The sequence below is a fragment of the Lissotriton helveticus genome, chromosome 2_1 (genome assembly GCF_964261635.1).
Source record: "Lissotriton helveticus chromosome 2_1, aLisHel1.1, whole genome shotgun sequence".
Lineage (NCBI taxonomy): Eukaryota > Metazoa > Chordata > Amphibia > Caudata > Salamandridae > Lissotriton > Lissotriton helveticus.
Genome location: NC_136059.1, coordinates 382,942,492 through 382,956,665, shown reverse-complemented (window position 1 = coordinate 382,956,665; position 14,174 = coordinate 382,942,492). Strand labels below are relative to the sequence as shown.

The 14,174-nt window shown below is 42.5% G+C and overlaps 1 protein-coding gene, 1 long non-coding RNA gene and 2 other non-coding genes across 4 annotated transcripts in view; 3 read left to right on the top strand and 1 right to left on the bottom strand.

Annotated features, from left to right (window-relative positions):
- The window catches only part of LOC144817998 (uncharacterized), a 21,037-nt gene extending 18,840 nt beyond the window's left edge, over positions 1 to 2,197 (bottom strand). The window contains exon 1 of the long non-coding RNA XR_013607014.1: positions 2,149 to 2,197. This is a non-coding gene — a long non-coding RNA (uncharacterized LOC144817998). The remainder of the gene's footprint in view (positions 1 to 2,148) is intronic.
- On the top strand, positions 2,179 to 14,174 carry RPL37 (ribosomal protein L37). Its single transcript, XM_078675003.1, has 4 exons — positions 2,179 to 2,306; positions 3,287 to 3,422; positions 12,801 to 12,885; positions 14,074 to 14,174. Exons 1-4 carry the CDS (start codon positions 2,304 to 2,306, stop codon positions 14,141 to 14,143), a joined length of 294 nt encoding a protein of 97 aa, XP_078531129.1. The 5' UTR covers positions 2,179 to 2,303; the 3' UTR covers positions 14,144 to 14,174.
- Positions 3,121 to 3,201, top strand: LOC144820606 (small nucleolar RNA SNORD72). The gene has a single exon (XR_013607884.1). It is a non-coding gene; the product is annotated as a small nucleolar RNA SNORD72 (small nucleolar RNA).
- Positions 13,868 to 13,942, top strand: LOC144820604 (small nucleolar RNA SNORD72). Its single transcript, XR_013607883.1, has one exon. It is a non-coding gene; the product is annotated as a small nucleolar RNA SNORD72 (small nucleolar RNA).

The window sequence follows — 14,174 nt, the reverse complement described above, 5'->3', positions numbered from 1 at the left end:
GATCTATGCCAGGGCAGTGGGTTGTAGGCATGGCACACAGAGATGTATGCCATGCCAACTCTTCACTTTGTTCTACCCAGAAAAACGCAGCCTACAAAGGCAGTATGTGTGTAAGGGTACAGGACCTCTAAGGGTGGCACAATAAGTGCTGCAGCGCTTAGAGGCCTTTTCTGGTCACAGTGCCCTTGTTACCTTTTGTACCATTTACCAGGGGCTGACCTGTATCCAGAAATGCCAATTGGGTTTAGGCTTCAATGCAGTTTTAGGGAAAGGACAAAGGGCCTAGGTACCTGATTAGCAGGAACACGGGGCACACTCAGTCAAAGCACATCAGTAATTCAGCAAAAAGTTGGGGCAGCCATGCAGAAAGAGGGCACTTTCTCACATATACCCATAGCTCTCCCCAGGGGTCCTACCTCGCTGTATTACTGTGTCGAACTAAGGATGACGTTGGGCATGAACTTTATACATAAATATTATACAGGAGATGGTAGTCCTGCTGTGCCTCCAAGAATCCTCATGCATAATGTATGAGATTTCGAACTAGGGAAAACCCGCGTTCTGAATGCAGTGTCATATCTAGGTAAAAGGTCAGTCCCTGTAAACCGTTATAAGTGCAATGTAGGGAAGAATATAGTTGAAGGGTTATGAAGTTACTGGCCTATATTATGGTACCTATATGGAATATAACACACAATGGTTGCGGTAAATTTTAATTAATGACTATCACTCCACCGTGAATTGCGAAGGGAGTGCCGCTGCCGCAGCCAGGACAGCACTGAGGAGGCGGCCGGCCCGCCGCCATGGTATATCCATTGCAGTGGATCTCTGCCTGTCAGGAGTACTGCCTGTGAAAGGCTCGGTGGCAGCTGATGGATGAGGGGAGACCCTGGTTTGGCCTAGTCTGGCTTCATCTCTAATCCCGCTGCCCCTCTCTAACCCCCCTCTTCTGCCACTGCTCCTACCCCAGCCCTCTGTACACTGAGGGCTGGGGGAGGACGAAGGTCATAGCTGCCAAGGTTTCAGATTGCTTATGTGTGACAATTCATAATTATGAGTGACGTTCAACAACTATGAGTGAAACTTTCTCACAAGCAAAAATCAAGCAGTGAAGAAGACAAGGGAAACATGAATTTCAGAAGTTACTCATATTTGAGGAACGAGAAACTAATAAAACTGTAAAACTGCTTCAAAGCACCAGAAACCGAGGCCGCCAAGCGCTTTCTCCTACAGCACTATACATTTATGTTCACAGCATACTTCTCCACAAATGGGGAGAAACATGAAATTAGAAAGCTAGCAGCAACAGAGAAGAGGATGGAAGTACACCTCAAGAAGAATCTAATAGGCAAGATAAACAGTAGGTCACAAACTGGCCTAAAAACTTGTTTACATATATATAGTTTTCGTTCGATCCATTGTAGGCACGTTGTTCCCTGTATATCACATTATGCAAGTGAAGAAGAAATTATTCTCCGATGGATTGTATATACATTCTGAGATACAGAGGGGGCAGGGAGTATCGAGCGAGGGCCCGTCGAGGCCCGGAGAAAGGAGTGGACTGCCTGGGCACCTTTGTTACATGGCTAAAACACATTGGCGTTTCTTGCCAAAAGGTCTCGCATACGTGACACCTATGTCTTTGCCAGTGCTTGTTTTTTTGTTTTGTTTTTTAAGAGCACGGGGACATTAAGCAATTTAGCCAGAACAACACTATTTGAGCATTCGCCGAGAATGAAAGCATGTTCCGCTGTTCCAAAATCGGCAGCTGTGGTCGTAAAGCCTTGTCCACGATGCTATAAAAAGTTTCGATTATTTTGCAAGGCTGGCAGCACAGTAAACGTTGTTATAAATTGAAAGAATCATGAGTTGAAGCAAATTAGATTTTTTTAAGCAAATTAGAAGTTTGTCAGGCGGTCTAGTGTTTTAAATCGTAATCATGCGGTCTAGTGTTTTAAATCGTACTGTAGTGAAATTGCAATCTAGTGGCCATATTGGGTAGGAATCGTCAGTCGTAAAAGTGAATTGCAGCGTTATGTTACAAAAAATATTTACAATGAAGTTTTAGCTCTATCTTTAAATTACACATTCAGAATTAAAAAAAAAATTGAGCTAGAATACGAGAAGGTAATAAACCAGTGAGCTTACATTCTGGCATTCCAAGAAAATGTCCTTCGATAGACGTCCCCAACTCTTTTGTTTCCGGAGGACGAACTCAGTAGGTGCACCGGAAGTGGTGAAGGCAAATATAGAGGAAGTGAATACAAGCTTCCGGTCTCTATCGTATCGGCCATTGTGGCAAGATGGTGAGTGTTTAGTATAGCAGCCGAATTTCATCCACAGTCATCCGTGCGTCGGAGCCTTTATTAAATGCGGTAGGACGCTTTCGTGTCCAGGAAAGACTGGGGCTTCTTAGGAGAGGTGGCATTTAGTGGGCCCCGCGTTCTTCATGCATGATTGATTGAGAGATAGCCAGGCAGTGGCACCGCTGACCACGTACTAGGGCGGCTCTTGTATCTTACGGCTCCGTACTCGGTGGTGGTACATACTAGAATGTGTTAGATACTCCACGGCTCTTGTGACTGTACGACGTGCAAGGAAGAAAGTTGGGGTTTCAGTTCTTCAGCCGCCAGGCTAGTTGTACCTAGTTTAACCGCTGTCTGTCGGTTACCTAGTTAAATTTTCTCTTTTGCCGCTTTGGATTATTGTAGTTATCCTTGTATTTTTCACCGCCCTTCCCGCGCCAGTGGAGAGAGTTTGGATGACCAGCCAGTGCCCTTACTCTTTTGTGGGAGCGTATTTGCACCGTAGATTTGTTAAGATATTCCGCTGATTTTGATGGCTTTGCAAGACAGTGCAGGTTTCCATTAGTAATTGCATGCATGACCGTATTATGGCACCATGCACTCCAATCCTGTTTCGAGAGTTAAACCATTTGGGGCTCGTATTAAAATCGTGTTGGGTGCGCATGTTTACCTTGGGGGAACATTTCTACTTAAATTGAACGACTGGTTTTCGTGAAGTTTTCAACGACTTAAAACGTATTTTGGTAAGTTCTCAATATGAACGGTCATTTCTCAAATATTCGGTTGTTATTGTATTAGAGAAACTTTGGCGCCTGATTTATCAATGATGATTTTTTTTTATAAATGTCTGAACATATGATACGACGTGATTTCAGCTTCTTTACTGAGATAAGTTAGCGCCTTAGTTGTATCGCTCCTCTGTTCATTTTTCTTGACTGTTTAACTTTTTTGATTATTTTGTTAACCCTCTTTTATTATAGACGAAGGGAACGTCATCGTTTGGTAAACGCCGAAACAAGACGCACACACTGTGCCGTCGTTGTGGTTCAAAGGCGTACCATCTCCAGAAATGTACCTGTGGCAAGTGCGGATATCCAGCCAAGCGCAAGAGAAAGTGTAAGTAAACAAATTATTTGGTATTGGCTGTTTGTAATCTTTTAAGCATTTTAGTACCTTGAAGGCTCTGTACATTAAAGCGGTGCAGTGGTTACTAAAAGACTACAGGAAAATACAGACCGACAACAAATTAAACTGCGATAAGCAGACTACTCCTTGCTTGGATACATTCCGATGTTGGAGGCCTTTCAATGTTAAAAAGAAAATCATGGATCTTGCACGATGGTGTACCTAGCAGATCTTACATTAGCGCTGTAATGATGGGTCAAGTAAGATTTGACATAATATACTAAATTATAATTGTGTGGAGTTTTTTTGTATATTAACTAATTACCACCACCCCCCTCCCCCCACACTGGTGCTCCGTGTCACTCCTGTCGGGCATGCATTGAGGACTATGTTGGAGGTCTGTGATTGTCCGGTTGGGTATGGCTAGTATAGCATGTATCTGGGCGCAAGGTTGTGAGTAAGGTTGTGAACATATTTTCATTATGTGCCCGTCCTGTTAATACATTAGGTGGTGATTTGATATCATATGGTGCCGCATGAGAGTAAGTCGCGGAAGACCGTCAAAAAGACTATCTGGTCTTGTGGTTAGAGGCAGGACTGACATTGTTTCCCACGTCAGTGATGAGTTGGGCCATAATGGTTAGCCTTTCATCTAAGGCAGGGTGCTGGAATTCAGGTGCTGAGTGGCAGCTGGCACTTATAACAATGCTTATCTTACGACTGGGAGGCAGTTATCCAGTTTCATCCTTATTGTCTATGTGATGCTATACCAAAGGTAAGTATGCATAGTATTCCTATGGCGCCAACTTTGCCAAATGGCCGTGGATCTCTGTGCATGGTCGCAGGGAAACCTAAAGTTGGCAAGTAATGGAAGAGGAAACTGAGTTGTAGACTCTTGCTATGTGAAGAAGTGCTTAAATATCTGAGTCCATCGCTTTCCTGAACTGGTGGAGCATTGAGGCGGTCCTGATGGATAAGGAGATGTTTTTCAGTACAGCTGGCACTTATATTGAGTTAATGCATCTCTTCGGCTGTGAGGCAGTTATCCAATTCCATTCTTGTGTCCAGGCCTTTCCAGGGTTGTTTGTTGGGTGGCGGAGCCAATTTTGGATTGCGTCCCTGTCATGGTATGCATGCATTATTTCAAAAGAAACCATTGATAGATGGAATGCTGGACGATGCAAACATTAACCCCTAGTCACAAGGATGTGGGTTTAATCAATTTTTTTTGCTCACCACGCCACCCCAGTTTGGACATAGCCATATGCAAATAAGTCTTGAACCTGCGTCCAATGAGAACCTGGCTTGGCAGTTTGGGCTGGACTGTTCCCATTGGGTGCAGGGTCAAGACTGATTTGCATATGGCTGGGTCCAAACTGGAATGACATGGTGAGAAAAAAGGAGGGTTTAGGCCCAGATCTCTGTACTGGGGTGAATGTATGGCAATGTTATGCATTCTGTCCATCTATTCTATTTGCACTATTTCTATAGCACAAAAAGGAGGCAGAGCTGTAAAAGGTCAAAGACTACACTAGTTGACAAGCAATAGGGAGAAGTGTGGTGGTTAGGATTGTTTCATACCTCGGAATCATACCTATTCTTATAGGCGTAATTATTATTCCGGTTCTTTCATGTTTGACTTGTGATTCCTAGACTCGTATTGCTGCCCTTTGGAACTTCAGTTTGAGAAATTGTAGAGACTAGAAAGGATTATTTGAGTGGTGGTTTCAAAGAGGCATTAGTGGCAATGTGGAGCAACAGGATCCGTGTATAGACAGGCTGTTAAATGATAGCCCCTCTAGAGTAACGCATGTTCACCTAAGCCTCAGCTTTCAAAGTGACTGGATCAATTAATTTATTCAGTTTTTTTTGTAGCATGAATTTCTTGCCTGGGTCAATTCAGAGCGGTATAATGGAGCAAAAAGTGGGGCATGAAGAAACTACGCTCAGTGAGGTTAGTCTAGACAGATGTGTGGTAACCAGTGGCCTTTTTCAATCTCTTGTGAGATGAAGGATTCTAGTTGAATGTTGCAGGCAAATATTAAGTTGGTTACCTTTAGGGGTAGCCTGGACTTTTTCCCAGTACTACTTGAGCATGATTCAGTTTTTGGCTTCTAAATAACTAGAGCCAGTGAAATTTCTTTGTACCGTCAATTAAATTGACATGCCTGTCTAGCTAGGTGCAGAGTCTTGCTGCTTAAGCCCGACATTGAAATATTTTGCGGGGGGCATATTTGTGTTGACTACATAAGCTTTCCGCCAGACCACTTTATGGCTACTTTGTAGTTGGCGGATTTTCCAAAGATGCTGCACTATCTCCAGTGCTTCCCAATCTTTTGCGGACCACTTGGCGTGAATGGACACGAGGCAGGTGGTGGTGGTTTAATTTATCTAAAGCATCGTGTGGTAGTGCACTCTTTATAAAAAGCACACTTTTCATTGAAACAGTTACTAAATTTGCTCAGATATAGGTTTACTTTTAAAACGATATAGCACCCATGTGTGGCAATCTGGTTTCGGTGAATATTTATCATTTGTGCATCACCAAGTAAAGTATCATTTGTTTTGATCAAAATATAAATCTGTTTACATCACTCTTCAGAATTACAAAAAAAGTGCTTACTTTTTTTCTTCCCTGCTCATCTGGACAGTTCATCTAGCTGTGTTTTTGTTACAACAGACAACCTTTCGTTTCACATTCACTGTACCCCAGCTGAGCAAGATGATTGTCACATAATTCACTTCATTTTTCTGACAGCCAATTGATGAGTTTGTAAGGACTAAGCCCATGTTAATAAAAAAAAAGCAACACTTTGTCAGAAGACATCTTAATGTTTGCCCTGTCTTTAAAGCATGGCAGATGTGGTGATCTAGACTTTTTAAAGGCATCTTTATTGCTTGGACTTTTGCAAGCAGCCAACCAAATGAACACTGCTGTTAGGTTGTTGACTGCATTGATGGCTGCTCACTTGGCAGGTACCGGCAATTGCTTGAAATGTAAAGCTGAGATGTTGGGTCCAAGTGCTTTCTGGTGGTGTTTTAAATTATACTCTTAAAGTTCTGATGCAAGTTTAACTTGTCTGGCAGACAAATTAATCATTATGCTTCCTCCTAGAATGTGAACTCAAGGGTTGCTATCAGTTTAGAACTCTTAATTCACAATCCTAGATGTACATACTAAATTCTTGTAGGGCAGGGGCCATCTCAGCTTTTAGGCGAACTTTATGAATTACAGGTTGCATTTTCGACTTTTGTGAAATCATGCCCATAACCTTTGACCAAACCCACTTGTTCCCGAAACGCGCTGGCATATTCACTTACGTTTCACCATGTTAAGATAGAAGCCCATTTTAGCTAACTCTTGCCAGCCAATGATTTTTTATCATACACCGTAGATACTGCCGATCTTACCAAACCTTCAATATTGGTAGTAAAATGTCCCAGCATGTCCATCCTCTTGCCCTAAGTCTTGGGTTTGACGTCTGTCAGTAAAACTGCAGTCATTTGTCCATTTATCAAATGAACATCAAATCTATTGATATTGTTATAGGCGATGCTTAATCTGCCATGACTTGTAAAGGCACATCTCCAATGGCTCCAACCAAAGGCCCCATGACAATCTGACTGAATTGCGGCCAATCGTCATAACTACATTGCTGAGTTTCTCAGTACACATGTAGTCTTGGCAACTTCAACACCACTGATTCACCCTGGATTTTGGTTGCTTTTACATTTTATTTGAAATTGTCTAGCATAACATCCATTTTCCAGTAGCTAGGCAAGCAGGATTGTTACTGACATTTTCAGATCCTTCAGTTTATTTTCAAAGTTTTATATAGCGCGAACAAGATCTTTGCAGATATCAGAGCGCTTTACAGAAAACAAGGGCTAGGGGAAACAAGAGGGTGATTAAACAAACTATTGGGTACAATATAGTAGTCGGTGGTAAGTGAATAGCCAAATAGGATAGCAATCAGATAAAAACAATGCAAAAAGGATAGCAGTCGGATAAGAACATAATACAAAGTAGGATAGCAATCAGATAAAAACATAATACAAAAAGATAATCAGAAAAACCAGTAATACAAAAAACGGAGCAAAGGCTTCGGTCCAGTAAATGTAGAGATCAGGTGAATTTAGCCATAAGGATGGCTTTTACCTCTTTCTTAAATGCCGTGAAGGAGAAGTCTTGTTTCAGGAGGGAGTGCATTCCAGATCCTGGGTGCCATTCCCGAGAAGGAGTGTTTGTATGTTTTTTCCTTCCGGAATCTTCGAGGTTTCAGGAGGAGAGTTTTTGTGCTTCTGTTGGATCTAGAGCCTCCTGATATAGTCAGCTTTTGAGTAAGGTAGACTTGTGGTGACTTGTGGTGTATGGCCAAGTGTCATGCAGGCGATTTTCAGCTGTATTCTGGCTTCAAACGGCAGCCAGTTCAGTGATTTTAAGTCGGGGGATATATGCGAATGTTTCCTTGATCCGGTGATAAGTCTCGCTGCAGCGTTCAAGGAGGCTCTTAGGGGAGCGGTTGTTGATAGGGGGGAGTCCGCTGAGAGCCACCATTCTGTAGTCTATGCGTGGGATGACTAGGGCTTGTACAGCAGTTTGGAAATCCTTAGCTGGGAGGAAGGGTTTAAGTTTCCTCAAAGTGTTGATTTGAAAATTAGCTCATGTCGGCCAACCATGATTGGGTGTTTATGAGCGAGGAGTTCAGAAGTTTGATGTCTTCCGGGGATTGGAGTTTGAGGTAGAGTTGAGTGTCATCGGCGTACATGTACATTAGATGCTTGAAGCAATGTGGTGAGTGGTTCCATGACCAGGTTGAACAAAGTGGGGGGATAGGGAAGATCCTTGTGGAACGCCTAATGTTACGGGCACAGATGAGGACAACACGTTGTTGATCTTGAATTTCTGAGACCGGTTATGTAGGAAGGAAGTGAACCATTTGAGAACAGTTCCGGATAAACCCATTCTGGTGTTGAACAGCTCCAGCAGATTCTCATGTTTGACAGTGTCAAATGCTGAGGAGAGATCAAGTAGGATAAGGAGGCAGGAATCGTTGTGATCAAGGATTTGGAGGGCGTCATCAATTATGTGCGTCATAGCCGTTTCCGTACTGTGTCTTGCTCTGAAGCCTGATTGATGAGGGTTGAGGAGGTCAAACCGATCAACGTGTTTTGTCAGTTGGAGTTGTACGCATTTTTCCAGCAGTTTGGCCAGGGTGGGGATATTGGTGATAGGGCGGTAATTGTTTAGGTCAGCTGTAGGTTTCTTGAGTATAGGCGTGACTTGCCCCACCTTAAGGGAGTCCGGGATGAGCCCTTGTTGCAGGGAACTGTTATGATTTTAGTCCAGAGTGGGAGGAGCAGGGGGGGTGAAGTATTTTACAGCATTAGCAGGTAAGGGGTCTGTGAGGTGATTAGAGGGTTTCAGGGTGCCGAGCAGTTTGTTAATTTCTTCTTCTTTAGTAGGTGTCGAAGGACGACCATGCCGCGTTGTTTTTAGGTTGGGTGTTAGTTATGCTGATGGGGCTGGAGTATCGGCTTATATCATTGAGGATATCACTTCTTATATTGTCAGTCTTTAGCTTAAAGAAAGCAGAAAAGTCTTCACAGGATGGTATAGCGCTTGTTGTGCTGTTTGATTGTAGAGGTTGTTCCTTAGTTTGAGTTTTGACTAGTTCGAACAGTTTTCTTGGTCTGTTTTTTGCTTGGTCGAGTTGGAGGCTGAAGAAGTCAGATTTCGAGCGCTTGATTTTCCTAAAGTAGGCATTTCTCTTATTCTTAAGAGTTTTAAGGTGCAATGCTGAGAGGTCTAACCTCCAGGTGCGCTCTGCCATTCGCATGGCACGCTTGTCTTCATTGAGTCTACCATCATACCATGGGTTCGAGTTCTTGGTGGAGACTCTTCCGTTGCAGGGGGGTGGCTTCGTTGATTATTGAGGTCATAGAGTCGAGGTAGAGGTCGGTCAGAGATTTTACATCAGAGGCGCCCGAAGGAGGAGACTGCTGGTGTGGGAAGGCAAGGATTTGGGGTTAAGTTTCTTCAGATCCCTTTTCCAGATCTTGGATTTGGTGGGTTGAGCAGGGCTAAGTTTAACTTTTTCGTTGATGAAGAAAGTGATAATGTGGTGGTCTGACCAGTCACAGGGTTGGATTGCTCCCAGTTGGGTAGAGTCCTCCTTGGCGATGATGAGGTCGAGGATAGAGCCTTTGTCATGTGTTGGGCTGTTGCAGATTTGGGTGAGGTCAAGCGCATTAAGGAAAGTTTTGAGACTGTTCACCACTGTGTCGTTATGATCGTTCCAGTGGAGATTGAAGTCACCCAGATAGATTTGAGTGTTCTGCCGTCCGGCATTGTGGATGAAATCGTGTCCATGAGTTGTTGGGTGAAGGTGAGGTTGTCCCCGGGCGGGTGGTAGATGACATGTAAAGAGCAAACAGGTTTCCCCTCGCTGGTGATATCGAGGCAGATGAGATCACAGGAGGTGAGGGAGGGGGAGGTGACTTTAGTAACAGATTGCTCTTGAAAATGCATGCGATTCCCCTGCCCGTCTTGCCTGTCCTGTCGAGTCTAATGATGTGGTAGGTGGGGGGGGGGGGACTAGTATGTCCATTATATCAGTAATAAGCATATGTGGATTTTTTTGTTACATTTTCCCCATTTTTGCTACGTGTTTACAACACAAATGGATGTATTGCCTGTATCGGAACCAGTTGTAGACTACATTCACTGAGACTTCAGTGCTTCTGAAGAAACCATACATTGTTCAGAGCAGGATCGTGATAAGCCAGTAACCTTTCTCGTGTATATATATATAATTTGCTCCAGGTTTCCACAAGCACCATTGGCACTGACACATTCTATAATGTCTTCCTCAGCACATTGCTTGCGTTGGGAGAAAAATGATGACACTCGAACAGAGCTCCTCAGAATATTGTCTACGTCATTTCTCAATGGCTTAGTATTTATTTCAATTGACATCACTTGACTCTCCCTGCGGAGCTACTAGTAAATTGTCAAACTTCCTGAGCAGCAAGGCAAAGACTACTTATATAACAGTGCTTGTTTGCTTGCCGGTGAATAGTTTGTGACATCGGTAGCTACTAAGTAATTTTAAATATCGATCATCGCCTCCATTTAACCTGTGGTTCCTAGGATGCTGAAGAAATTGAGGTGGCTGTGCAAATTGGCCACCATATTAAAATGTCAGACTGCCTACTGGGCAGAGATGTAGGAGGAGCAAGAGCAGTCCAGTCGCGGCGTTCCTTCGAGTGAACAGAACTTGAAGTGGACAAAATATGAAATTCAATAGTTTGGTGGTACCACTTAGTCAAGAAGAGAACCTGATAATCTATTTAGCCAGGTTTCAGTGAGGGAGCAAATGTTTAAATCTCAGGCCTCGCATACATCTGACGTTTCATGATAATATTTGATTGCTATCATACTAGTACCACTTCTGTAATTTACCAATTTTACATTTTACCAGTATCTGAATACAAGATGAGGTATTGCGAAGTAGAACAGTTTGCTCCCAGAGGTTTAGAAGTCCAATGAAGCGCTGTGGAGAAAGTGCATTTGATACTGTCGCGTCACCGGCCTAAACAATGCTTTTACAATTCATTACTACCACCAGTTGAATGCAGTGTTAAACAATTAGATAGAGTCATTAGGTAAATGTAAATTCTATTTAGTGATCATGGAAACTACAAACTTCCCTACCAATCCAAACAAGGCCTTGATTTGCCAAGTTAAAAACCTGAACTGACCTAGTGACAGGTTACAAATGTCAGGAGGGTCCTATATTCCTAGGGTGCAAGGGAGGGACATGATTAGAAACTCTCCAAGGCCTTCATGAGGAAGACCGTCCCCAATCAACAAATGTTTTTGGGTTACAGATTGCTCTCTAATATCTTAAACTTCCAATATCAAATCTCTGCAGTACTGTATCAAATTAACCAAGCTTCACTGTACGTACTATAATCGTATGTATCATAATGCACTGTTTATGGCATATTTGGGATCAGAAACCGGCATCGAGACTGTCGGGAAAGCCACATGGTTCCTACCTAGATGTGTGCCTCTCCATCCTTGTCCTCTTTTCCCCACTGTTATCTCTCTAGCAGTCTCATATGTTTAACCGTTTTTAAGCTACCCACTTCTGTTCCTGCTCTTGTGTTCAGTCACCCTTTCATTCGTTGGCATGCCTGTACTACCCACTTCTTAACGGGTGTTTCCTGTGATTCTTGGATAGAATTTTGTCAGCTTGACACTTTTCCTGAAAACTCAGCGTGCTGATCTCACCATGCAGATTAATAGTGAGTGGCGGGACACGTGAGATTTTGATGCAGGATATTAAACCAACAATTGCTCAATCAATGGAAGGGCTTAGGGGGCAGGCAAATAACTGAGGAGGACAGGGGATTGGGCAAGCAAATACTTAAGTGCTTTAGAAATGTAGTTAAAAGAAAGTACCTCCTAAAGCACAAGCAGTGGACAAACACTGGATATGGAGGCAGTACTTGGACCATACTCCTTGGTAGGGACTAACATCCCATCAGCCTGGGTTACTGGTACCAGTATTTCCCCTTGAGCTAAGCTGATCTACTCATCTCTGGCTATAGCTTTTCCTGTGGCATCAATTCTATGGCGCTGCTATTTTTAGCTTAATAAATATTTCAACTTTTTAACTACCATGTCTGGAGTGTAACAGGCTAACCTTTCCCAGACCAGTTTTATTTGTATTTTTCAGTTAACCTTTGGTCAACGGTTTTCCAACTCATGTCTTGATTGAATATGCTTTTTAGGCCTCATTTGAGACCACACAAGACATTTTGTTTACTTTCAGGGGGCTAAGCCAGACATGGTAGTTAAAAAGTTGAAATATTTATTAAGCTAAAAATAGCAGCGCCATAGAATTGATGCCACAGGAAAAGCTATAGCCAGAGATGAGTTGGCCAATTACTCCACTTCATGTTTGTCCTGCCCCAGGGACACGGCCCAAATACTGCTTCTGTATCCATTGTGTTTGCCTACTGCTTGTGCTTTCGGAGGTTCTTTAAGTTGCATTTTTACAGCACTCTTAAGGGTACATGTGTTTGCTTGCCCTGTCCCTTGTCCTGAGTTGTTTGCCTGTCCCTCTCACCCCTTCTATTGATTAAACAACTGCACCAAGGAGTCGTTTGAGGGAGTAAACCGAGGTGAAAGAGTAATATTTTACCGTAGGACACAGGCAGATAGATGTCTGTCTGGTGGGAATTAGCTACCCAGTTGATAACGTTTGTCATTGTACTTATGAAACTTACCAAAAAGCTATAATGCACACTTTTAACATCCAGATATTTTAAGTTTCTAACTGCAACTTTGTATTATAGATAACTGGAGTGTGAAGGCTAAGAGACGCAACACTACAGGTACCGGCCGTATGAGACACTTGAAAGTTGTCTACCGTAGATTCAGGTATGTTCTGTGACTTTGTATTGACTTACTGTAAAGTAACTGTTTATTGGTTAATGTTTCCACACTCGTGGGGTGTGGGTGAATGTATAGGGTAAATAGTTTAGGTAATGCTCAGAATATATAATACTCTACATGTGTAATCTGCTCCTGCATAACCTCCCTACTAAAAAAATTAACCTGGGCACGAGTTAATCACTAATGTTAAGATTATTTTTTTGTTCATTATGTATGGGAGAAAGTACCCCCTGTCATATATTACAAGAATATTGTGAGTTAGAGGCGTTAATCACCATATAGGAACAGGGCCAAATGTTCCTTTATTAGGTCATGAAACTCTGAGGTGACTTGCAATATCCTTTCATTACACTTCCAAATAGTACTTTATTCCTTATGATACAAGGTCACATCCTTGCAATGAAAGAGGAAGAAGGGTGGTTCCAGGCCTGAAGTATAAATGTGAACTTTAATTTGAAATTTAGCACATCAAAAAAAATCGGCAGTTAGATTCAGAATAACCGTATTGGTCTAATCGAAGTCTCATTTAGAGTCCAGAGGCGCAAAAGGTGGAGAGCTATTTTTTTTCTGTAAGGACCTTTAGTGTGTTAAAAAAATGTTTTTCCACATTTCCTTCTGCTCTTCACTGGTTTAGAATAACTGACCGAAAGAATGACATTCCAGTTTGTGCCTTGTTTAAACTGCAGCCCCAATTAAGTTCAGTGACCTGCCTTTTACCAGGGTTGCTGGCAGGAGGTATTGTATAGTCCCTTTTTGGGGGGGTTTCTGTGCAAGAGATCAAAAACCATTGTCTTTGCTTTCATAAAATACTGTCAATTTTCCAATTACCTTGATTCTGTTGCCTGTCCTTTGGGGTAAAACAGTTAATTGCTTGTTGGAAGACGTGTTACCTACAGGCAAGTTCGTTTTCCTAAGTTCTTAAGAGCTTAAATTGGCTTTTTGGTTTGTCGTGGTAGTGTACTTGCACAGCTTATCAGTGATGTTTCAATAAATGTCTGAACATATGAAATCAAGTGATTTCAATTATTTTCTGAGATAAGCAGTTTGCATGTGCAATTTTTCTATATGGGTGGTTTCTTAAAATGTATTGGTAAATAAAACAACCTTTGGTTGAGACTATATAGTGTCCTGGTGTTTCAACAACCACTAATGGTACTTTGTCTTTGATTACAGGAATGGATTCCGTGAGGGCACAACACCAAAACCGAAGAGGGCAGCAGTTGCAGCATCCAGTTCCTCATAAATATTTTGTTAAAATAAAAAATGCCACATAA